The sequence below is a fragment of the Pelophylax lessonae genome (assembly GCF_965119305.1).
Source record: "Pelophylax lessonae genome assembly, chromosome: 1".
Classification (NCBI taxonomy): domain Eukaryota; kingdom Metazoa; phylum Chordata; class Amphibia; order Anura; family Ranidae; genus Pelophylax; species Pelophylax lessonae.
The window spans coordinates 493,578,813-493,605,049 of NC_138768.1; the positions used below are offsets into that span (position 1 = coordinate 493,578,813).

The 26,237-nt window shown below is 43.2% G+C and overlaps 1 protein-coding gene across 1 annotated transcript in view; it reads left to right on the forward strand.

The window, feature by feature from the left end:
* HDGFL2 (HDGF like 2) overlaps window positions 1-26,237 on the forward strand; it is a gene marked incomplete at its 3' end in the record, with an annotated part of 529,328 nt that overhangs the window by 17,257 nt on the left and 485,834 nt on the right. The window contains exons 3-4 of the mRNA XM_082254985.1: window positions 16,127-16,268; window positions 16,411-16,545. Coding sequence (XP_082111111.1) covers window positions 16,127-16,268; window positions 16,411-16,545 — 277 coding nt within the window. The remainder of the gene's footprint in view (window positions 1-16,126; window positions 16,269-16,410; window positions 16,546-26,237) is intronic.

Sequence of the window (26,237 nt, forward strand, 5' to 3'; positions counted from 1 at the left end):
CAGACAATTTCAAATGCCATTAGAAATGAGTGGGCTGATCCAGAAAGGAAAACCTTCTTCCCTAAAGCCTTTTAAGAGGCGGTTTCCCTTCGATGAGGACCCAGGAGCCCCCTGGAACAAGGTGCCGAAAATTGATGCAGCCTTCTCCCAGGTATCTAGGTCAACCGACCTAGCATTCGAGGACATGGGAGTTTTGAGGGATCCCATGGACAAGAAGATGGACCAGCAGCTCTAGAGATCCTGGCAGTCCATCATGGGCAATCTTAAGCCTGCTATGGCAGTGACCTGTGTATCCAGGAATTTGGAGTACTGGCTTAGCCAGTTAAAAGCACACATTACAGCAGATTCCCCTCTTTCTACACTCACTCCAGGGCTATAGCATTTATTGCAGATGCTTCAGCAGAATCAATGAAGATGACGGCAAGGTCTGCAGCACTAACCAACTCGGCCAGAAGAGCTCTTTGGTTAAAGACTTGGCCTGGAATTGCAGCTTCCTAAAACAAGCTGTGCGGAATCCCATTCCAAGGGGATCTCCTATTCGGTTCTGAGTTGGACTCTGTTCTAGACAGAACAGCAGGAAAAAAGAGGTCCTTTCCTATCAAAAAGAAAAAGCAGCCACCTAAGAGGCTTTCTCGACCTCAAAAAACTCAGCAGGATAGCAGGCCCCAGGAGAAGGGGAGAAATTGGTCAGCGCAAAGACCCAAGGGAAAAGGAAGCGTTCTGTTCCATCCTCCTGCGTCGACCAGCAAAACGCAATGACAAGACTTTGCCAAATTACGGACCTATTAGGTTATAAAGCTAAAGCATCTTTACAGAGGAGTCGCAAAATAGGATATGAATCAGGTAACCAGTGTGGTAAAGGACATTAAGACATTAAATTAGCCACATATATTCCCCAAATCTTTTCTTCTAAAGGTACCAAAATTTCACTTCTTATACAGATTGCTCAGGCTTTTGAAGACTCTTATTCCTCCTTCTATAATTTAACAGACCAATCGCCACCTATAACACAGATGGAGGAATTTATAGCCTCAGCTCAATTACCTAAACTCTCGGAGTAAATTTGCAGAGAACTGGACTCGCCAATAAAATTGACAGAGATACAACAAACCCTGAATACGATGAAGACCGGAAAGGCTCCGGGCCCAGACGGCTTTACCCTTCAGTATTACAGGACTTTTTTCCCGATTCTGGGACCATACCTGTTGAAACTATTTAATGATGCTGGACGAAGTCCCGTTTTCTGCAAAGATACGTTGAGCACATATTGCGGTCATACCTAAAGAGGATAAGGATTTAATGTTATGTGGAAGCTTTAGGCCTATATCACTCATATTTAATATAGATTTAAAACTTTTCACTAAAATATTAGCAGCTCGATTAACGCAACATTTACATTCCCTGATTCACTTGGACCAAGTGGGATTTATAATAAATAGAGAGGCAGAGACAACACCACAAAAGTATTGAACTTATTATTAGCAGCAGATGGATCTCAATCCCCATGCGTTTTTTTAGGAACTGAGGCAGAAAAAGCGTTTGTTCGAGTGAATTGGAAATTTATGCTATCCACACTTAAACACATTGGTCTAGGTAACACTATGATACAATGGATATCATCTATATACTCCGCTCCATCAGCACAGGTGAAAGTGAATGGGATCTTACCAGACCCTTTCACTATTAAGAATGGGACGAGGCAGGGATGTCCCTTATCCCCCATTCTTTTTGTGCTTTCTTTGGAACCATTTTTATGCAGAATAAGACAAAATCCAGACATTCAAGGTATTCATATGGGGAAAGAACAGCATAAAATCTCCGCTTACGCAGATGATTTATTATTTATAATAACAAATCTGGTAATATCCTTACCGAATCTTATCAGAGAATTTGAACAATATGGCGCCATATCTAATTTGAAGATACATTTCAACAAGTTAGAAGCCATGGGAATAAGATTACCCAGTAGAGCCTTACAGACTTTAAAGCAGAACTTTAAATTTAGCACTAAAATATCTGGGTACGCATATACCTGTTAACCCGGCCCGAATATATGAATTGAATTGCTCTACCCTTTTGACTACAATTCGTCTTAAATTGGAAAAATGGAATACAGGCTTACATTCTTGGATGGGCAGGTGTAACCTTATTAAGATGTCTATATTACCTAGATTTTTGTATCTTTTTCAAACATTACCTATTAAGATCTCAACTCACTATTTTAAACAGGTAAATTCAATATTTATGAAATTTATTTGGGCACATAAAACACCCGGATATCACGAAGGCTATTAACTTTACCAAAAGAATATGGAGGAGCGACAATCCCAGATATTCGTAAATATTATTATGCTTCACATGTCCGGAGGCAAATTGACTGGTGTTGGCATGGTGAATCAAAATTATGGGTGAAAATAGAACAGACAAATACACTGATTCCCTTAAATAGGGCACTGTGGTGCTATGAGAATTTACCGATAGAATTAAAATCACACCAATTGATCGGTACGACTTTAAAAATATGTTCACAAATCTGTCTTCAGAATCCTGTTTCCACCTATGATTCACCATTATACCCAATACTAGGAAACCTGCGATTTGCCATGGGACTAGAAGCACAATCTTTTAGAACTCTTGGTAAAACGGGATGCTTCCAAGCCTCTCACTTTGTGAGAGTAAATAAATGGCCCTCTCTGGAGACATTAAAGAATGATGGAGAGGTTTTCAGACTACCATTCTGGAATGCACTTCAACTTTATTATTTTTTACGGTCAATTCCTAACCCTCAGAATTATAACCGTCAACTAACGGAATTCGAAAATTATTGTTCGTGAATATATATCACGTGTTATCTAAAATATACAGTTTGATAAACATACCCAATGTAGATTATCAATTGCCTTATCTTGGTAAATGGGAGAAAGAACTATCCTGTGCCTTCTCCACGGAGCAGAGGCAACATATGATTAACCTTGTCTTCAAATCGTCTATCTACCAAATACCAAGAATTACATTTTAAAATCTTGACAAGATGGTATTATACCCCATATAAATTACATAAAACGGCGATAAATAATTCTGATAGATGCTGGCACTGTTCGGTGGAAGAAGGCACATTAATACATATTTTTTGGTCCTGCCCCAAATTATCAGACTTTTGGAAAAAAGTCAGATCATGCAAACAGTTGAGTAGGATTCCAGGGAAAAGATACAGAGGATCTATTATATGCCATTTGGCAAATACAGCTAGATATTGTATTCCCCTTAACTGGAAGAAACAAAGGCCCCCAACAATAGAGTGCTGGATACATAAAGTAGAGGGAATAAATAAAATGGAAGATCTGGTTTTGACAGCTCAACACAAAAGAGAAAAATATACAGAAACATGGGGAGCTTGGAACTTGTTCATACTATCGAATCAGGGGTTAGCTCTGTTAGAAGAGGATTTGATAGACCTTTGTGTAACAAAAAGATAACTCGGCAGGAAAGGGAGGAGATAATTCCGTACACCCTTTCCTATTCCTCCCCCCCCCCTCTATGGTTTCCCCACCCCCCTTTTTTTTTTTTTTTGTGTGTATTTAAGGGATTGATTTATTTATTTTTTTTTTTGGTGTTAATTGGTTTTTTATAGAAATAGGGAAGTCAGGGTGAGAAGAATCCATTGGAATTTAACTGTGGTATGAATAGATTGAGGTAGAAATATATTTGAACATGGTATGTTTTGTTTATTGGACTATGCATTATATTGTCTCACCAGGAAACCTTAATAAAAATTATATTTGAAAAAAAAATTGCATTTTCTATATGTGCAAAACTTTGAAAACCATTTTTAATTTTTACATCCACTTCACAATTTCATGTGCCACATAAAATCCCAATAAAATAAGTTTTATATTTTTGGTTGTAACAAAGCAAACAGATTTTCTAGTCATCGATGTCTGGACCTTTGTCAGAGGTGGGGTACCCCAGTTCTGGATTCCGTGTCATCCAGGTTCCACAACCCTCTTAGTAAGCTTGTCTCCAGATACAAAGATCTTGTGACAGTGGACGATGTACTGAATTTGTGATCAATTAAACCCGATTTATGATTTTCTACTCTGAGATTTCCCCTTGCCTGCTTCGTACGTTGAAGAGGAAGGGTATCCCAGTGACCTTTTTTGCCTTGGAGTATGTGGTACTCAGGCCTATCCATGTTATTCCTTAGCTTCTAGAGGTTATGAAATTCACCTCTCGCTAGATGTAATGTTGTACATGAAAAGCATATTTCCCTTGGGAAAGAGAGAGATTTTATCCCAGGAACTACTTTGTGAGACATGTTGACCACAATCCAATCTGGCCTGGGCCATCATGTAGCCTTAAGCATTTCCATTGGCTAGATCTCCCCGTGTCCACATTTCTGGCTTATTAAAGCTGAGCTGCAGACCCCCACCACCAAAAAATTTAAATTCAGCAGCTACAAATACGGTAGGTATATATTTAATAAATATATTCAGTGGTGCACTGAAATTGGGCCTATCCCATTTCGCCCAAAACGGGTCAAAGATGCCAAAAATGAATGTCTGCCACGAGGAAGGGGGGCGCAGTGCAGGTGAAGTGTATATGAACTAACACACCGGGCGGGCGAGTGGCCGCTAATAGCTGTAACAAAGTGAGCCCTTCACTTCCCTGTCAGGCGGGTATCTCCGCTGACAGGGAAGTGAAGGGCTCACTTCGTTACAGCTATTAGCGGCCACTCGCCCGCCCGGTGTGTTAGTTCATATATATAGTCACGTAGTAGCGACATCACTGAGAGGCGGGCCGCCGGCCAGAGGAGGGATTTTGAAAGGAGGACCCAAGAGGAGAGCAGTAGAGTGTTTGCCTACCTGCGACATAGAGGATCCGGCGTGTGGGAAGAAACAAGCACATTGTTAATCCCCTGAAGTAAGCACTAAGCAGATTGCCATTATGAACTCTTTGGGGGGGCAGAGGCGATGTTGTTTACCAATGGTATTTGTATTATGCAGTATGAGGAGGTTAATGTAATGCCACTGCTGGTCACTGATGCATTAGTGTCCGACCAGTGGCAGTTAATTAACCCATTTTTGTTCTGCATAATTTCAGGGAAAAAAGTCCTTTTCAGTTTGGTTTTCAGCCAAGGGCATGCTGAATTTTCAGTTTCTGTTTAGGCCCAGAATTTTAATAGTATTAGTACACTTAAAGCGGAGTTCCACCCAAAAGTGGAACTTCCGCTTTAGGGAGTCCTGACCCCCCGACATGCCACATTTGGCATGTCATTTTTTGGGGGGGGGGAGCGGGTACCTAGTTTTGACAGGTACCCGCTCCCACTTCCGCTCGGAGCGCCGCGGCGCCCTGAGCGGAAGTTCTCCTCTCCCCCTCCCTCCCTGCAATCTTCTGGGACACGTCAGAGGTCCCAGAAGATTGCCGGCCAATCACGGCGCGCAGCGCGACTCGCGCATGCGCAGTGGGTACCCGGCTGTGAAGCCGCAAACTGTAACAGCCGGGTGCCCACAGCAGTGATGCCGAGGGAGAGGATCGAGGCTTCCGGCGGCCGCATCGCTGGACCGTTGGACAGGTGAGTAAATGGCTGGAACTCCGCTTTAAACTGTCCCGGGATCCCGCAATACTGACACCCCAGCCAATTTTTCAATCGGCTCTCGGATGTTGCCGCTGCCATTCCTTACTGCGCATGCGTAAAGCGAGCCGCGCTTTGTGAATGGCCCAGCGGCGGGAGAAAGAGGAGGGGGGCCAATCTTCCAGGAGACTTCAACATGGCGAGTTAACACGAAAGTGGGAACAGGTACCTGTCATAAAAAAATGTGGCCGCAGAGGTGGGGAGGAAGCAAACAACCTCAGCTTCCGCTTTGGGTGGATCTCCGCTTTAAAGACTCTACCTTTTTGATTTGCTTGCATAATAGGCTAGGATAAAGGTGAGAACACATACATAAGAGGTGGTGGTACACTGGAACACAACAAGGAGTTTTTTTTTCATTTATGGAAGATTTTATTATTTGTGGGAATTTCTAAATGGCTTATTTCATGGTCAGTGTGATAACATGGTTCAGACAGGACCAATCACAGCCTATCTGTACCATGTGATTAGCGCTGGCCATTCACAGCTAATAAAAACAATACAAACTGAATTGGTTTTATTCAATAAAATGCTTGCTTATAGCAATGTAATGCACTGCTATAAAAAAAAAAAAAAAAAAAAATTCTGTTCACTTTCTAAGAGTTGTACAATGTTCTATAGTAACATTATATTGCTCTGGCCACAGTGTGTTAAATACATTTTTTTTTTCTTTTAAAATTTTTTATTTTTTGTTCCCCCCCCCCGTACTGTCACCAAATATGATAATGCTGTACTGCACTGGTGACACTGTAAAATAAAAAATAAAAAAAGACTGCTTCAAAAGACTCGCAATGCAAATTACAATGCAATTACAAGGCATTACTTACATTACTCGCAATGCCTCTTAAATACCTTTTGACTGTCTATTTTTCAAAAAGCGGTCATTTCGGGGGGAATTTGTATTGACGTTTTCGGGCCTCAAGAAATGAAATAGGCATGAGAACATCAGGATTGATACATTTTCAGATATTCCATAGTTTGTGTACTCTAACTTTAGCACAGACTAAATTATATACACTGATTTGGGTTATTTTCACCAAATGTAGCAGTATACATTTATTACCTACATTCATCAACCATAATTTAGTTGCAAAATTTTATAACAAACGGAGATTTATAATTATATATATAATTATACTTTTTTTTTTTTTTTTTTTTTCATTTATTTAGCAAAAAGTGGAAAAAAAAACACAGTGGTGATTAAATACTACCCAAAGACAGCTCTAGTTGTGTGAAATAAATAATTTAGTTTGGGTGCAATGTTGCATGACAGCACAATTGTCATTCAAAGCGTGACAGCTCTTAAAACTGAAAACTGGCCTGGGTAGGAAGGGGGTACAAGTGCCTGGTATTGAAGTGGTTAATACATATAGTTGTATGTTTATTTATGGCACATATGAAATTGATTATTAAAAGAAGTTTGAAAATGTGTATGATAAATAGCACTTGTAACTGGTAACACTATTCATATATGTATTCAAATCTGGGAAAGGGATGATTGGTGCTCAATGCCCAAGAGACATTGACATCTCTTTTCTTTTTTGCATTTGCGTGAGGAATTGATTATCACAAGAAGGTTAACAATGTATATGATAAAGAGCACTTGTGGTTTAGGCTGAGTTCACACTACTATAGGGAAGGTAATATTGGTCGTATGCTATAGGCCCCCCAACCAGAGGGAGAAGGGGGAGGCGGACCTCCTTTTACAGATAGGATTGGCAGCAAGGATGGGAAATGTCATTATAATGGGGGACTTTAATTATCCAGATATAGACTGGGCAGAAGGAACCGCACATTCAGGCAAGGCTCGGCAGTTCCTAAAATGTTTTGCAGGACAATTTCATGGGTCAGATGGTGAACGCGCCGACAAACAATGCAGTACTTGACCTACTGATTACCAACAATACAGACCTGCTCACAGATATAGAAATACGGGGCAACTTAGGAAACATTGACCATAGGTCAATTAGATTCAGTATTTATAGTAATAGGAAACACAAGGGTAATATAAGGACACTGAATTTCAAAAGAGCCAATTTCCCAAAACTGCGCTCTCTGCTAGAAAATATGAAATGGGATAGAACCCTGGGAACAGAGAACACGGAGGAAAAATGGGAGTGCTTCAAGAGCATACTTAACAAAGGGATTGGCCAGTGCATTCCAAAGGGGAAATACATTTAAAAGAGCAAAACTAAACCCTGGGTGGCTTAACTCCAACATAAAAATGCATATTAATACTAAAGAAAAGGTCATTGGCAGCATTCAAGCATTACAAAGAGTGTAATAAGAAATGTAAAGACGAAATCAAGGCGGCTAAAATAGAACACGAGAGACATATAGCGGAAGAGAGTAAAAAGAACCCCAAGAAATTCTTTAAGTATATAAACAGTAAGAAAGCGAGGCCAGAACACATTGGCCCCATAAAAGATGACAAGGGAAATATGGCCACAGAGGACAGAGAAAATGCGGAAGTGTTTAAATAATTTCTTCTCATCAGTCTTCACAAATGAATCGGGGGGCTACACTAACCCAGCTTGTAAGGCTAAACTAAATAATAGTAAACGAATGGCGTTAGGCGCCAAAGTACCTGCGCTTATTGGATAAAGTGCAAACGTGCTGTGAAAAGTTAATTATTTGTGCAATATAGTTAGTCGTGAGTAAGTGAACTAAATAAATTGTTTTATAATTGTATATAAGGATAATAAAATTAAATCATTTTATATAAATGTGCACAGTGTAATGGTGTAAACCAATAATGTGGGGAGCTGCAACTCAATCGTAAAAACGTGTGGAATGATATATGATACACACAAGGTGTACTAAGCTGCTCTCACCTTAAAAGTGCAAATAAGTGATAAATATTGACATTATAATTAACATATAAAGTGCATAGTGATAAATCATCATCTGATTACATAAATATTGATAATAAATCATAAAAACATTGTGCAAGATAAAGTGCATCAAAAGTTCATGGTAAGTCCCAATAAACAAATAAATGAATAAGGTACACTCTCCAAGGGATAAAAACTCTTCACATGATATATCTTCAAACCCTTCACCATACAGGCACCCAATGTGTGAGTGTGCTTACCAGAAAGCACAGACCCCTTATTACAGGGGGTCAATGCAAGCAGGGTAAATCAATGCGACCAGAATCCAAGCATAAGAGACCAAGCCCTCTAGAGTAATCCACTTCACAACTGCCTGTAAAACCACAGAACTCCACACTCCGCCTCCTCCTTACGCTCCTCAGCGATATGTAAACAAAGGAATGACCAGGATAGTGAAGTACGTTTTAAACAGTTTATTGTAAAATAAGGTGGACACACTTACATCAAGGTCATAAAAACGGGCATTAAGACTCAAAATCCGAGATTGGACTCGGCCGGTACCGCTTCCGCGTTCACTGGTCCTATCCAAATGGTCTCAAAGATGGCAATGATAGCAGGGGGATTGTATCCCAATATTCCTGACCGGTTTCGTCGGCACGTATAGCCGTCGTTTTCAAGGGTCATGTGACCACAATCACCTTAGTATCATTATATAAAGGTATGCCAATTACCTCTTAGCCAATCAGCCTCTTTGGGGTAAAAATGTAAGGGGACGCCTACCGGAAGCGAGGTGGCTTGTTTAGTCTCTGTCCTCCGGAACGACGGCCGAACCCTATCAAGGCTATCCCGGAAATGACGTATCGGAATCGACACGCTGAACCGGAAGGAGAGCGGGCATCTATCCAGCGATGTCACACTCCGCCCCTGCTGCAGACGTCCGAGCGAATGCATTACACAGGGGGACACGCCCCTCCGTGACCACATATGGTTCAATAATGTTAACTTCCGGGAAACAAATGTTTGTAGCAGCAGTAATGGTCAACATGCCTATCGGCTATCAACCAAAAATTGACAATATTAAATATTGATAAAGGGCGATTTAGTGGCTGAGGAAATGGCATACCTGATCGTACAATATCATTGGCATTAGCAAACCAATATATTTCTATTTAAAACACCATCCAATATTACACTATATGTCAAAAATAGCAAAATTTTATATATAAAATAAAATTATGGTCCCAAAAAATCTATTTTATAAATGTTCAATATGTTGAATAAATATTGTGTGTAATTAATATAATAATATATATAAGGGGTGACGTAAATGAATGTAAAATAAGTTTTAAATTACATATTTTCCATATTTAAGCGACTTCTTACATAGTTACATAGTTAGTGAGGTTGAAAAAAGACATCAGTCCATCCAGTTCAACCTATGATGCGTGTGTGTGTTTGCTTTTAACCGTACATTGTATACCCCTGTATGTTGTGGTCTTTAAGGTGTCCATCTAATAAATTTTTGAAACTATCAATGCTCCCTGCTGATACGACTGCTTGTGGAAGAGAATTCCACATCCTTACCGCTCTTACAGTGAAGAACCCCTTACGCACTTTAAGGTTAAACCGCCTTTCCTCTAGTTTTCCAGTTTCTGCAGTTCCAGCACATCCTTCCTGAGGACCGGTGCCCAGAACTGGACAGCATACTCCAGATGTGGCCGGACCAGAGTCTTGTAGAGTGGGAGAATAATCTCTTTATTTCTGGAGTGAATCCCCTTTTTTATACATCCCAGTATTCTTTTGGCTTTGCTTGCAGCGGCTTGGCATTGCATGCCACTGCCAAGCTTGTTGTCTACCAGTACCCCCAAGTCCTTTTCCATCCTAGACTCACCCAGAGGTTCCCCCCCTAGTGAGTAGCTTGCTTTCTGGTTTCTGGCCCCCAAGTGCATTACTTTACATTTTTCAACATTAAACCTCATCTGCCATTAGAGCTGCACGATTAATCGTATGAAAATCGCGATCTCGATTCACCCCTCCTGACGATCTAACCCTGAAATATGCTCGATTCTTTGCATAGCAGAGAGAACAGCTGTGAAAAAAAAAAAAAAAAAGTCTCCCAGTAACTATAAACAAAGTGATTACATTGTATCTTTTCCTTCCCTCTGCCAGGGAGAAAGGAAGTTTACCTCTTAAAGACTGGATCTTTTTCTGACATTTGTTGCTTGCAAGTTAAAATCAGTTTTTTTTGCTAGAAAAGTACTTAGAACCCCCAAACATTTTATATATTTTTTTTAGCAGAGACCCTACAGAATAAAATGGCGATTGTTGTAATATTTTATGTCACACTGTATTTGCGCAGCAGTCTTTCAAACGCAATTAATAGACTTAAATGAATAAAAAAAAAACGTAACAGTAAAGTTATCCCAATTTTTTTTTTGTTACACAGAGAATCGTGAGAGAATCGTGATCTTTATTCCAAGCTAAAAAAATCGTGATTCTCATTTTGGCCAGTATCGTGCAGCTCTATCTGCCATGTAGTTGCCCACCCCGTTATTTTGTTCGGGTCTGCTTGCAAGGTTTCCACATCCTGCATAGAAGATATTGGCATGCCTAGTTTAGTATCATCTGCAAATACTGAGATTGTACTAGATATCCCCTCCTCTAGATCATTTATGAATAAATTAAACAGGATTGGTCCCAGGACAGAACCCTGAGGGACCCCACTTTCCACACCCGCCCAATCTGAGTACTCCCCATTAATCACCACCCTCTGTACTCTCCCCTGGAGCCAGTTCTCTATCCAGGTACTCACCTTATGGTCCATACCTACCTTCCTTAGTTTGTACAGTAATCGTTTGTGGGGAACGGTGTCAAAGGCCTTTGCAAAGTCCAGATACACCACATCCACAGGCTTACCTTTATCTAGGTGGCAGCTCACTTCATCGTAGAAGGTTAATAGATTGGTTTGGCACGAACGATTTTTCATGAATCCATGCTGATTACTACTTATAATACCGTTTTCATTACTAAAGTCTTGTATGTGGTCCCTTAACATTCCCTCCAAAATTTTGCAGACTACTGATGTTAGGCTGACCGGCCTATAGTTACCCGGGATATATCTCGGCCCCTTTTTTAAATATTGGTACCACGTTGGCTTTTTTCCAATCAGCTGGCACCATACCCGTCTGTAAACTATCCTTAAAGATCAAGAATAATGGTCTGGCAATCACCTGGCTGAGCTCCTTAAGAACCCTCGGGTGCAAGCCATCCGGTCCCGGGGATTTATTTATGTTAAGTTTCTCTAGTTTAGAAGTCTATCTTCTGTTAGCCATGGCGGCACTTCCTAAGGTGTATTATTTAGTTCGGCCTTACAAGCTGGGTTCGTGTAGCCCCCCGATTCCTTTGTGAAGACTGAAGAGAAGAAATTATTTAACACTTCCGCCTTTTCCCTGTCCTCAGTGGCCATATTTCCCTTATCTTTTATGGGGCCAATGTGATCTGGCCTCGCTTTCTTACTGTTTATATACTTAAAGAACTTCTTGGGGTTCTTTTTACTCTCCTCCGCTATATGTCTCTCGTGTTCTATTTTAGCCGCCCTGATTTCATCTTTACATTTCTTATTACACTCTTTGTAATGCTTAAATGCTGCCAATGACCCCTCAGTGTATTTTTTGAAGGCCTTTTCTTTAGCACTAATATACATTTTTATGTTGGAGTTTAGCCACCCAGGGTTTAGTTTTGCTCTTTTAAATTTATTTCCCTTTGGAATGCACTGGCCAATCCCCTTGTTAAGTATGCTCTTAAAGCACTCCCATTTTTCCTCCGTGTTCTTTGTTCCCAGGGTTCTATCCCATTTGATATTTTCTAGCAGCGAGCGCAGTTTAGGGAAATTGGCTCTTTTGAAATTCAGTGTCCTTATATTACCCTTGTGTTTCCTATTACTGTAATTAATACTGAAACCAATTGACCTATGGTCACTGTTCCCTAAGTTGTCCCGTATTTCTATATCCGTGAGCAGGTCTGTATTGTTGGTAATCAGTAGGTCAAGTACCGCATTGTTTCTTGTCGGTGCGTTCACCATCTGACCCATGAAATTGTCCTGCAAAATATTTAGGAACTGCCTAGCCTTGGCTGAGTGCGCGGTTCCTTCTGCCCAGTCTATATCTGGATAATTAAAATAAAATTATAGGAGGCATATTTTTATTAATATATTAAAATTGTTATTAAATGATTGTAAATAATTAAATTATTAGTAATAAAAATTATTATAAAATCAACAGGAAGCTTTCATTAATAAAATATCTAAATTATGATATATGGCTGTGATGTAATATTTATAATATCTTTTAGTCATATATATCTCATATTAATAAATATATGAGGACATGCAAATATGTTGAAGGTTAAATATTAAAAGAACATATAAATGTTAAAATTGTGAAAAATCCTCAGAATAGTAACGTTGTATAACATAATATAATATGCTCATGACCACAACTGGATTATTCTTATAGCAGCTAGTCGGACAACCTTTGTTGATTAACGATCAGTAATTCGAGATATAGCAATTCAGATCAATGTCTATATTGTGGCCTAAAGGTTGCAAAGTATTCATATGGTATATCCATTCCGTTTCGTTCATGGAAATACGTTGAGTCTGATAGCCAAGGTGGTACTTCCTGAGGCAAACAGAAGATAGACTTAGAACTAAACTAGAGAAACTTAACATAAATAAATCCCCGGGACCGGATGGCTTGCAGCCGAGGGTTCTTAAGGAGCTCAGCCAGGTGATTGCCAGACCATTATTCCTGATCTTTAAGGATAGTCTACAGACATGTATGGTGCCAGCTGATTGGAAAAAAGCCAACGTGGTACCAATATTTAAAAAAGGGCCGAGATATATCCCGGGTAACTATAGGCCGGTCAGCCTAACATCACTATTCTGCAAGATTTTGGAGGGAATGTTAAGGGACCATATACAAGACTTTAGTAATAAAAACTGTATTATTAGTAGTAATCAGCATGGATTCATGAAAAATCGTTCTTGCCAAAATCTAGTAACCTTCTACGATGAAGTGAGCTTCCACCTAGATAAAGGTAAGCCTGTGGATGTGGTGTATCTGGACTTTGCAAAGGCCTTTGACACCGTTTCCCACAAATGCTTACTGTACAAATGTAAAGTAATGCACTTGGGCGTCAGAAACACGAAGGCAAGCTACTCACTAGGGGGGAAAACTCTGGGTGAATCTAAGATGGAAACGGACCTGGGGGTCCTAGTGGACAACAGGCTTGGCAGTGGCATGCAATGCCAAGCCGCTGCAAGCAAAGCCAACAGAATACTGGCATGTATAAAAAAGGGTATTCACTCCAGAAATAGAGGTTATTCTCCCACTCTACAAGACTCTGGTCCGGCCACATCTGGAGTATGCTGTCCAGTTCTGGGCATCGGTCCTCAGGAAGGATGTGCTGGAACTGGAGAGAGTCCAGAGAAGGGCAACAAAAATAATTGGGGAAATGGAGGGCATCGGCTATGAGGAAAGGCTACAAGCATTGAACTAATGCTCTCTGGAGAAGAGACGGTTGAGGGGGGATATGATATCAATGTACAAATACTGTACTGGTGAGGACCCTAGCATAAGGAACAAACTTTTTAGAGAAAGGGAATACAATAAGACACGTGGCCACTCACTAAAACTAGAGGAAAAACGATTTAACCTTAAAATACGTAAGGGGTTCTTCACTGTCAGAGCAGTAATGATGTGGAATTCGCTTCCACAAGCAGTCGTTTCAGCAGGGAGCATAGATAGTTTAAAAAAACTATTAGATGGGCACCTTAACCACTTTACCGCTGCTCACTGAGCCTCTACTGCATCAAAGTGGCTCGATAACGTCTGACGACGTAGACCTACGTCGCCAGACATTCCCCTCTCTCTGCGGCCCGCGTGCGCCGGCGGAGGCTTGCTCCCGCTGTATTCAGTCACAGCGGGAGTCGGGCCAGGGGAGGAGCGGTGGTGATCACCGCCGCTCTTCCCCGATCGTCGGGGAATCGAGTGTGGAGATCCGCCCGCTTTGTTTACACAAGCGGGCGGATCTCCTAAGTGACAGGCAGGGTTAGATTGCAGGGTTCAGCACAGCTGAACCTGCGATCTGTCCCTGTGTCACTCAGTCACCTCCCCCCACACACGTTAGTAAGCACCATGCATACATTAACCCCTTGATCACCAATAAAAATTAACCCCTTCCTTGCTAGTGTCATTTTTACAGTAGCAGTGCATATGTATAGCACTGATTACTGTAGTAATGTCACTGGTACCCCCAAAAGTGTCAAAAATGTCAGTCAAGGGTCCGATCTGTCCGCCGCAATGTCGCAGTCCTGCAAAAAAAATCGCAGATCGCCTCCATTGCGCGTTAAAAAAAAAAAAAAAAAAAAAAACACCAAAAATGACAGAAATCTTTCCCTTAGTTAGTAAACGGAATAACGTTTGTGCAAACCAATCAAAATACGCTTATTGCAATTTTTTTTTCCCAAAAATTATGCAGCAGAAAACAAAATGGCCTAAAATGATAAATTTAGATTTTTAAATTTATTTTTTTTTTTTGAGGGAATTTCGTATTAAAAAATGTGAAAAATATTATTTTTTCAAAATTGTCGCTCTTTTTTTTGTTAGCGCAAAAAGTGGCCCAGACGTAAGACAGCAAAATCCTCCGGTGGTAAAGTGGTTAAAGACCACAACATACAGGGGTATACAATGTACTAACACACACACACACACACGTTGAACTGGATGGACTGAAGTCTTTTTTTTTTTTGACCTCGCAAACTATGTAACTATGTAACACTTAGAGCCGTTTCACACTGGGGCGACTTGTCAGGCGACCTGGTCGCCTGACAAGTCGCCGTGGGTCGCCTGCCATAGATTAGCACAGGACCCGATCTAATAGGAGCGACACAATTCGCTCCGACTTAGAAAAAGGGTCCTGAGCTTCTTTGGGGCGACCCGGAGCAACCTGCATTGACTTCAATAATATGAAGTCCGTGCAGGTCTCTCCGAGGTCGCGGTGTGCGCTGTGCACCGCGACTATACAGGTCGCCCCGGCAAGTCGGGTCACCTGTATGTGAACCGGGTCTAAATCATTTTTGTTTTATTTTTTACTGTGCTAAAAATGCAACAAATACACAATCCCTTAAAAACCCATGGGACTCATCACACCACTGTGCTGAGGGTGCAGTGCGTTTTCAAAAAGTCAATGCATGCTGCATCTTGGGGTATGATTTTTCAATACTACACCAAAAAACACAGGTCCCTGTTGAAATGAATAGAAAATGTGTGATAAAAGCATCTGCATTGTGCTTTTGATGTGTGTTTTTGAGTCCCATGTCCAAGTTTCACAGGTGCATGCTGGGTAATGGGCATCCAGGAAAAGGCATAAGAAATTTCCAAAGCGTTTTTCAATAAGGCAGTGTGAAAGCAGCCTTATAAACATATTGGGAACACTAGTCAGCATTGAGTGTACCACAGTAGCATAGACTATTGACTAAACCAGTTCTTTAAAGTGTATGGTTTGTGCCCCTAATGAATTTGAAGACGTTTTTGTTTCCTCTAGAACAAGATTAGGGATATATTTAACCACTTTTTTTTTTTTTTTTTATATGTATTTTCAGAGCTTTTCTGGGCGCAAAGGATATTTTTCCATATGAAAAGTACAAGGATAAATATGGCAAGCCAAACAAGAGGAAAGGGTTCAATGAAGGACTTTATGAAATTCAGACCAATCCACAGACCAGTTACACATTTCCTCCTCCAGTAAGAATGGTCTCTCACAGGCTGGCTTTGTTGTGTTTTTTTCTTGTTTTAAAAAGAGTTTACTCTTTTTTTTTTTTTTACAAAATGCAGGTTTACAGTCTAAACTTTTCTCTCCCCTCCAACCTCTCCCCATTTGATATAGTCAATAAACTCATCTGAAAGTGATGCATCACATGAGCAAGAGAATGAAGAGAGTAACATCACTTCCCTTCATGTTGCAGCTGAAACATCAAGTGAAGATAAGTGTAGTGAAAAAGAAGAGATGAAGCCTGAAAATGTATGTATTTTCTTTTTAGTAAACTACTATATAAATGTTTACTTATCTAACTGTCTTGCTGTTCTACTCTCCTGCTTACGTGCTTTTGTTTACTCATTTTAGAAGTTGAATATGGTCAATGTAAGGTTTTTGTAGTGTGCTTACTAATTAAAAGAAAAAAAAAAAGATGCTTACAGATGGTTACACCTAGGGGCAAACAAACTATTTAACCACTTCCTTACCGGCGATAGACAAATGAAGCCAGCAGGAAGACTCCCTCGATCCGGGCGGGCGTCATGACGTCCACCTGGATCCGCTGCTCTCCAAAACCCCCCGGGGGTGCGTGGCGATCGGGGATGCGGCGTGTCCATCAGGACACAGCCGGTCGCATTGGTAAAGAGACATTTTTTTTAATGGCTCTTTACACCGATCGGGGATGGGCTGTGTCCCGATGGACATGCCCCATCCCCCATCGCCGCCACATGCACTTCCCTCGGGCACGCCGCTTGCACGTGCCCCTAGGGGTGCGCAGAGAGGCGATCGGGGATGGAGAGTGTCACTCTAACACAGTCCATCCCTGTTCAGGGTAAAGAGCCAATGAAATTGACTCTTTACCACGTGACCGGCTGTGTCCAATCACAGCCGGTCACAGAATGTTAACAGAGAACACGGTAACTAGCTGTCACTGTGTTCTCCTCCTCACACGCTGATCCTGTGTGAGGAGGGGAGTGCCGTAACAGCTAGTTAGCGTTTAAAATGCACCCCAAACCACTACTGTAGCTAATGGTATGATAAGTGGCCAGTACAGTCATCCGAATCAGTCTTTTTGATGTTTGATGGGTAATGTTCTCCTCCCGTCCCATGCGAGAATGTTTCAACCTCTTTCTCTCCTCGCACTTTTTTTCCCCGGGGACCTGTAGTTTGTATTTCCCGTTTAATGCCCTTATCTATGTGAACTTTTGGACCCATAAGGTTTAAAATGCCTCACGATTTTGTGACGAAACGTTCACCCTGTTGCTGCCTTAGTGTAATGTTCACTTTGTCTGTACCAATTGTTGCTTTTCAATAAAAAAATCTTAAAAAAAATGTACCCCAAAACACACTGATTGCCCCCCAAATAAAGAGTACCTGTCACTAGCCCATCAAAGTACCTGTCAGCAGGTATTTGGGTACTCTGATGGACTGGTGACAGGTACTCTGATGACAGGTTCGGGTACTTTAAGTACCTGTCACCAGAGTACCCGAGTACCTGTCTCCAGCCTAGAGTACCCGAGTCCCTCTCTGCAGCCCATCAGAGTACCCGAGAACATGTCATCAGCATACCCTTATAACCTGTCACCAGCCAATCAGAGTACCTGAGTACCTATCTGCAGCCCATCAGAATACCTGAGTACCTGTCTCCAGCCCATCAGGGTATCTGAGTACCTATCTGCAGCCCAATAGAGTACCTGTCTCCAGCCCATCAGAGTGCCCGAGTGCCTGTCTCCAGCCCATCAGAGTGCCCGAGTGCCTGTCTCCAGCCCATCAGAGTGCCCGAGTGCCTGTCTCCAGTAGGCTTGTGACGGTATCAGATTTTCATGCTGCGATTAATTAAGGTTTTGCCACGGTATACGGTATTATCACGGTATTCTATTATTAAATTTAAATTATTAAATTTCTACCTCACTTGAATTTCATTGCTGAATTTAGGGGCTTTGGTTCACTTATGCACATTATTATATAGTCAGTCAGTACAGACTCTGTGAACCAGGCCTAAAATAGGTCATCAAGCAGTGTCTGGCCTAACTGGTGATAACTGGTCCTGGTGCTCGGCTCCGATCCGATGGCCTGGTCATTAAGAGGGCAAATCATTGTGGTCAAGAAGTGGTTAAACCTGAAGGAGGTGTTGTTTATAAATTACTTTACTATTGCTTTAGGCCTGGTTCACATGTATGCGGGTTGGCGGTTCACATGTATGCGGGTTGGCGGCCCACATTTGCACAGGCATAGCAGCCCATTGATTTGAACGGGCTGCTATGCCCTCATTTTCCGCAGAAAAAAGGTGCATGCAGCATTTTTTTAAAATTCAGTGGCCTTGAAATCCATCCTGCTTTTGCACCATCCGACTAACCTGCAGTTCCTGCTCTGGCAAGCTTTCTGCATTTTTGTATACGTGGGCACGGCATTTAAAAACAGTTTGCGTGTGCAGCAACTGCAGGTAAGTCGCATGGTGCAAAAGAAGGATTGATTTCATGGCCACTGCATTTTTTTAAATTCTGCATGCACCTTTTTTCAGCTGAAAACGCAGGCATAGCAGCTCAAGCCCATTCACATCAATGGGCTGCTATGCCTGTGCAAATGTGGGCCCCCAACCCGCATACATGTGAACCACCAACCCGCATACATGTGAACCAGGCCTAAAGCAATAGTAAAGTCATTAATAGATAAAAACACCGGTCCTCCTGCAGGTTTAACCACTTCTGGATCGCAAGGATTTGCCCCTTTAAAGACCAGGCCATCGGATCAGAGCGCCAGGACCAGTCATCACCAGGTAGGCCAGACACTGCTTGATGGCTATATAATAATAATAATGTAATGTGGGCTGCTATGCGTGTGTGTGTATGTGTGTGTGTGTGTATATATATATATATATATATATATATATATATATATATATATATATATATATATATAATATATTAGAGCTGCACGATTCTGGCCAAAATGAGAATCACGATTCTTTAGCTTGGAATAAAGATCACGATTCTCTGTGTAACAAAAAAAAAAAAATTGGGATAACTTACTGTTACGTTTTTTTTTTTTTTTTTTTATTCATTAAAGTCTATTAATTGTGTTTGAAAGACTGCTGCGCAAATACAGTGTGACCTAAAATATTAAAACAATTGCCATTTTTTTCTGTAGGGTCTCTGCTAAAAAAATATATAAAATGTTTGGGGGTTCTAAGTACTTTTCTAGCAAAAAAAAAACTGATTTTAACTTGCAAGCAACAAGTGTCAGAAAAAGATCCAGTCTTTAAGAGGTTAAACTTCCTTTCTCCCTGGCAGAGGGAAGAAAAAGATACAATGTAAACATTTTTGTTTATAGTTACTGGGATTGCTGTGTGAGTGAATGAGTCATCCAGCTCACTGAAATGTATCCATTCACAAGTCAGACCCAGGAGCAGAGAAACTCGGTATTTTAAAAATGCCACAATAACAATACCGTGGCTATGCAATACCGCGATATATCGAATTACCGAAAACCGGCATATGTCTAGTCTCCAGCCCATCAGAGTGCCTGAGTGCCTGTCTCCAGCCCATCAGAGTGCCTGAGTACCTATCCTATCTGCAGCCTATGCCTCCTATATTATGTGTTGGGGTGTTTGCTTTCCAAACTGGTGTTCTATAGTTACACAGTTAGTGAGGTTGAAAAGACATCAGTCCATCCAGTTCAACCTATGATGTGTGTGTTTGCTGTTAACCGTACATTGTATACCCCTGTATGTTGTGGTCTTTAAGGTGCCCATCTAATAGTTTTTTTAAACTATCGATGCTCCCTGCTGATACAACTGTTTGCGGAAGAGAATTCCACATCCTTACTGCTCTTACAGTGAAGAACCCCCTACGTATTTTAAGGTTAAACCTAGGGATGCACCGAATTTTCGGCCGAGAAATGGACCTATCCCATTTCGGCCGAAAATGGGTTAAACGTGCCGAAATTAATGGCCGCCGTGAGGAAGGAGGAGGGCGCAGCGTAGGTTTGAAAAGTCCCGCCTCTGGCCGGCCGCCGGCCTCCCTGTGATGTCCCTACTACTACGATGTGTATGAATGAACTGACATGACACCGGGCGGGAGGCCGCTAATAGCTATAACTATGTGAGCGCTTCACTTCCCTGTCATGCGGGTATCTCCTCTGACAGGGAAGTGAAGCGCTCACATAGTTATAGCTATGCTCGCCTGCCCTCCCGCCCGGTGTGTCAGTTAATTCATGCACAGATCGTAGTAGTAGTGACATCACCGAGAGGCGGGCCGCCGGCCAGAGGCGTGTCTTTTGAAAGAAGGACACCGGAGGAGCAGAGTGTCTGACCGTAAGGACGCTGAGGCAGGGGGGGCGCTGAGGCAGGGGGGGGGGGAGCTGAGGCGAGGTTACCATTGGTATTAGTATTATGCAGCATGGGGGGGGTTAATGTATTGCCACTGCTGGTCACTGATGCATTAGTGACCGACCAGTGCAGTTATTAACCCCTTTGTGCTGCATTAGTGCAACCAGTATCAGTGCAACCAGTGTTAACACTGATACTGGTTGCACTAATGCAGCACAAAGGGGTTAATTAACTGCCACTGGTCGGTGACTAATGCATCAGTGACCAGCAGTGGCAATACATTAACCCCCTCATGCTGCATAATACTAATACCATTGGTAATTAAATTAACCTCTTGCCAACCCGTCACAGTACATATACTGTGACAGGGTGGCAGCGACAGGTGTACGTCGCTGCCTGCTTTTGGTGTATGCCCCTCTTCTATCTATTTTAAAATTATTTGGGGGAAAAAGTCATTTTCGGTTTTCGGCCAAGGGCATCCTGCATTTTCGGTTTAGGCCCAGAATGATCATTTCGGTGCATCCCTAGTTAAACCGCCTTTCCTCTAGTTTTAGTGAGTTGCCTCGTGTCTTATTGTATTCCCTTTCTCTGAATAGTTCCTTATGCTAGGGTTGCCAGTACAATATTTGTACATTGATATCATATCCCCCCTCAATCGTCTCTTCTCCAGAGAGAATAACTTCACTGCTTGTAGCCTTTCCTCATAGCTGATGTCCTCCATTCCCCTAATTATTTGTTGCCCTTCTCTGGACTTTCTCCAGTTCCAGCACATCCTTCCTGAGGACCGGTGCCCAGAACTGGACAGCATACTCCAGATGTGGCCGGACCAGAGTCTTGTAGAGAGGTAGAATAATCTCTTTTTCTCTAGCGCTCATCGACAGACGTAGTCCTCGGTGATACACCACCTTCGGGTTATGTTACCTCCGCAGGAGCAGGACTAGACAGGAAATTAAAAAGCTCTGGCCACACCCTAGGGGCAGTCCCAGAGGGTATATCCTCTCTCTCTCTGCCTCAGCAAATCAGTTATTTTCTGTCTAGTTAGGAGTAAGGACCTAGATACCTTGCTGGGATCTTAGGTCCTGGCAAGAATTTTTTTCTAAAAGGATTTTTAGACAGCTTTTTTTCTCCAGTGTTCCTGTGAGATCTTCAAGCAAGAAAGCTGAACTGGGCGACGGGCTGGATGTTGAGATCCGGTGGTCACCCCAGTTCAGCCTACGAGCGCGTGCAGGCCATAGCTCCGCGCTGGGTCGGCCGCGACAAAGTCCCATTAAAAGGACTGAACCCGCGAGTTAAACGTCTCGCTGAAACGCCAAAGACCATGAGTCACGGCGTCCGTATCGGTCGACAGCCCTCCCGCCCCGGTGGAGAGGGGTACTGTCAGGAGTTGGTGCCCGCCTGGTTCCGGTATGGTGAGTAGTATGTTCCCCCCTTTTTTCCCTGACGGGTTTTGTGGTGAACGCGGGCCCCTCTCTGTATGGTAAGAAAGAGTTCTTTCTATCCTATAACATGTCACAAATCCTCCTACTTTTAGTGTGATTTTATGTGTGCAAAAAGCCAGGAGGCTTGGTTTGGGAGCTAACAATCTATTGTATACATGTTTTAAAGATGTAATCTGTGGCATTCTGGGAATCTTATGGGTTAAGTATAAGCTACCTACCAGTCAGAAGCCACGGACATGTAGACTGCCTTCCAAATCAGATCTCCAGCTATTAGCAGGCCTCCCGAACGGCCATGCGGTCCGCCAGGGCCGGTACCGCCAACCACGCCATATCCCCATGCAGAGAGAGTGTTGTGTGCCTGCAGCACACCGCTAGTCAGCACAGGCCGCCGCCATTTTTTTTGCTGGATCGCACGAGCCGCCATTTTGGCGTAGCCTCGTGTCTCCAGCATGGGGGCGGCCATGTTTGAGGTGATCCTACACCTCGTGGAGCTTGGGGGAGGCGCCGGAAGGCGTGCAGAGGGGCGGAGCCGCCTCCCTTCTTCCTGGGCAGCCAGCCAAAAGACTTCCTGTTTGTCAAGACAGCGCTGTAAGCTGTTGCAGTTTAACTCTGAGCATCAAGTGGTGAGCCTGGGGGTCTATCTCTCTCTCTCTCGATCGATAGGGATCCCTAGCAGGTAACACTAAGGGGCTTTTTGTGGCGCTGGGGGTCAGAAAAAAAAAAAAAAAAAAGAAGTTTTTTTCTTTTGAATTATATTATCCAGGAAGTAACTGGAGTTATCATGGACCCTGCCACACATATTCCCCCACCTGTTTCCCTCGAGGGGGCCTCGGGACCCGCCGGTGCACAGAGTATAGAGTCATTTACAGCAATTTTGGAGTCTATGGTGGCTCGGGTGGAGGCGGCCTGTCAGGGACGGGGGTCAAGGAAGCGACCCCCGCCTACCCCTATACCATCTGACACCTCTGACTCAGATTCAGAGATGGTCACGGCAGTTGCAGGTTCCTCTGCAAGGGCTGTTATCCCAGGTAAAGCCCCCTCAGACAGTGAGGAGGACGCTTCTTCTCCTGCTATAATTCAGGAAGAAGCATTGGTGGACGCACTAGTTGTGGCAGTGCAAGAAACCTTAAAACTTGAGGCTTTACCGGCAGAGGCAACTGAAACAGAGAGGCCTTTCGGTACTAATAAGCCCATCAAGATGGCGAAGGCTTTTCCGGTACCTAAATGTTTTGGTAATCAGATTAAAGGAGAATGGGAGCATTCTAAACGTACCTTTACTATTTCCAAGCGTATTGCTAGACGCTATCCGTTTGAGGAATCCATCATTAAGAAATGGACGGTACCACCAGTCGTGGATCCGCCTATTTCCAGGCTGAATAAAGCCACGGTTATTCCAGTGGAGGACACTTCGTCCTTTAAGGATCCGGTGGATCGAAAGATAGAAGCGGAGTCCCGCACTATCTTTTCTCTGATAGGGTCAGCATTTAGACCAGTAATTGTTATTGGTCTAGTTTCCCAGACACTTACGGAATGGGCGAAAATGGTACGCCAAGATCTTAGGGGAAAAGATATTCCCCAGGAGACATCGGATTTGATGGAACAGATCATACAAGGGCTATGGTTTATCTGTGACGCAGCCTTGGACACAACTCCCTTATTAGGGCATGCATCTAAGTTAGCAGTGATCCTCAGACGTGTGCTATGGTTAAAATGCTGGTCAGCTGACCTAGGTTCCAAAAAGACCTTGACCAATCTCCCTTTTCAGGGGAATCGTCTATTTGGGGCCAACCTAGATGAAATCATTAAGGATGCCACTGGGGGCAAGAGCACTTTCTTGCCACAGGCTGCAAAAGCTAAGGGACCTCGCAACAAGCGAGGACCTTTCTTTACCGCCCATAAAGGGCGCCCGGCTGGTACTAGCGGGAAAGGCAAGACTCCTCCAGGAGGATTCAAGAAGGGCTGGTCGGACAAGCAGAGGACCAACCCAGCCAAACCCGAAGCAAAGGAGTACACAGCCTGAAGGTGCGCCCCCACCCGGTTTCAGGGTGGGGGGACGTTTTCACCGGTATTCAGGACATCAGATCGAGCATCAACCACTACTACCGGTGCGATTCTTCCCTTCCAACATTTAAGTACCACAGGAAGCGGTAGTTACCGTTCCCTGAATAGATCTTTTCCTTTACCCTTTCCTAAGATTAGTCCCGATACCTCACAGGAATCGGATCTGGTTGACCAGATAGGCCAAGTAGCCTCTAGTCGGGTGACTTCGGTCCCTGAGGTTCAACCAGAAAAGATCACCCTTCCTGATAACTATCAGGTATCTGATAAATGTGTGGAAACAGAAAACGACCAGACTTCCTCGGATGGTCGGGGCCAGATAGCTCTAGGGACGCCTGGTTCAGATCCAATCAGCGCCAGTGGTCCTAGAAATTCTAGGCTGGCCTCCCCAAGCCGGCCTGGCCGACTTGGACATGCTAGTCGCAGACGTTCCGTGGGAACTTCGTCTCAGGGAGTGTCTGTGGTCTCAAGGACCAAGTTACCTTCGTGCTTTACAGTCGCTGGTTTTAATGGCCTGGCCATTGAGACCCAAGTACTGAAGGACAGAGGTTTGTCTACTTCAGTCATTCCTACCCTTATTAAAGCAAGGAAAGCGACTTCCAGCAAAGTCTATTATCACACATGGAAGACTTATATTGCGTGGTGCGAATCTTTAGGATTTCCTCCACGTACCTATTCGGTGTCTCGAATATTGGCCTTTTTGCAACAAGGGGTTGAGCAGAAGCTAGCCTTGAGCACCATCAAGGGTCAAGTTTCAGCATTAGCAATCTTCTTTCAGAAGCCGTTAGCTACCAAATCCTTGGTGCGGAATTTCATCCAGGGGGTGCGGCACCTGGCTCCTCCAGTCCGCGCGCCCTTACCGCCCTGGGATCTTAATTTGGTTTTGTCGGTTCTACAGAAACCTCCTTTTGAAAACATCAGGGAGATTCCCTTGCTTACTTTATCCCAGAAGGTGGCCTTCTTGGTGGCTATTACTTCTGCTCGCAGGGTGTCAGAACTGGCTGCATTATCATGCCAGTCCCCATACCTAGTGATTCATAGGGATAAGGTAGTACTTCATCCTAAGCCATCTTTTCTTCCTAAGGTGGTTTCAGATTTTCATCTGAATGAAGATATTGTACTACCTTCCTTGTGTCCTCAGCCCAAGCATCATCGGGAACATGCGTTGCATTCCTTAGATGTGGTTCGGGCAATCAGGGTATACCTGAAAGCTACGGAATCATTCCGTAAGACGGATTCACTTTTTGTGATCACGGATGGCCCCAGAAAGGGTTTGCCTGCATCTGCCGCAACCATTGCCAAATGGATTAGACAAACGGTGGTACAGGCTTATTCTATTAAGGGTCAGAGTCCTCCGTTCCCTGTTAGGGCGCACTCCACTCGAGCGCTCAGTACTTCCTGGGCCTTTCGCCATCAGGCGTCAGTGGTCCAGGTATGTAAGGCGGCCACCTGGTCGTCGGTACATACCTTTACAAAATTCTATAAAATTGATGTGACGGCATCGGCGGATGCCTCATTTGGCCGCAAGGTTTTGCAGGCCGCAATTTGAGGAGACCGGTGGTCTACCTCGAGGGTTTTTTTCTGTTTGAAAATTTTTTTGTTGAGTCTCATCATTAAGGATGAGCATTGTAAACTTCTAGTTGGCACCGGTTGGGCCTTCTAGATTGGGATTTGATTTCCATTTTCCCACCCCTCAGTTGTGATACTGCTCTGGGACGTCCCGAAGGTGGTGTATCACCGAGGACTACGTCTGTCGATGAGCGCTAGAGAAAAATGGATTTTTGTAAAATCTTACCGTAAAATCCTTTTCTCTTAGCTCATCGACAGACGTAGTCCCCGCCCCTCTGTTTTGGAGTTGGGTTGGGTTAAATTCTCTAAGCACTGCTTTTTCACATAACTGATTTGCTGAGGCAGAGAGAGAGAGGATATACCCTCTGGGACTGCCCCTAGGGTGTGGCCAGAGCTTTTTAATTTCCTGTCTAGTCCTGCTCCTGCGGAGGTAACATAACCCGAAGGTGGTGTATCACCGAGGACTACGTCTGTCGATGAGCTAAGAGAAAAGGATTTTACGGTAAGATTTTACAAAAATCCATTTATTTCTGGAGTGAATCCCCTTTTCTCTTACGTCCTCCGAC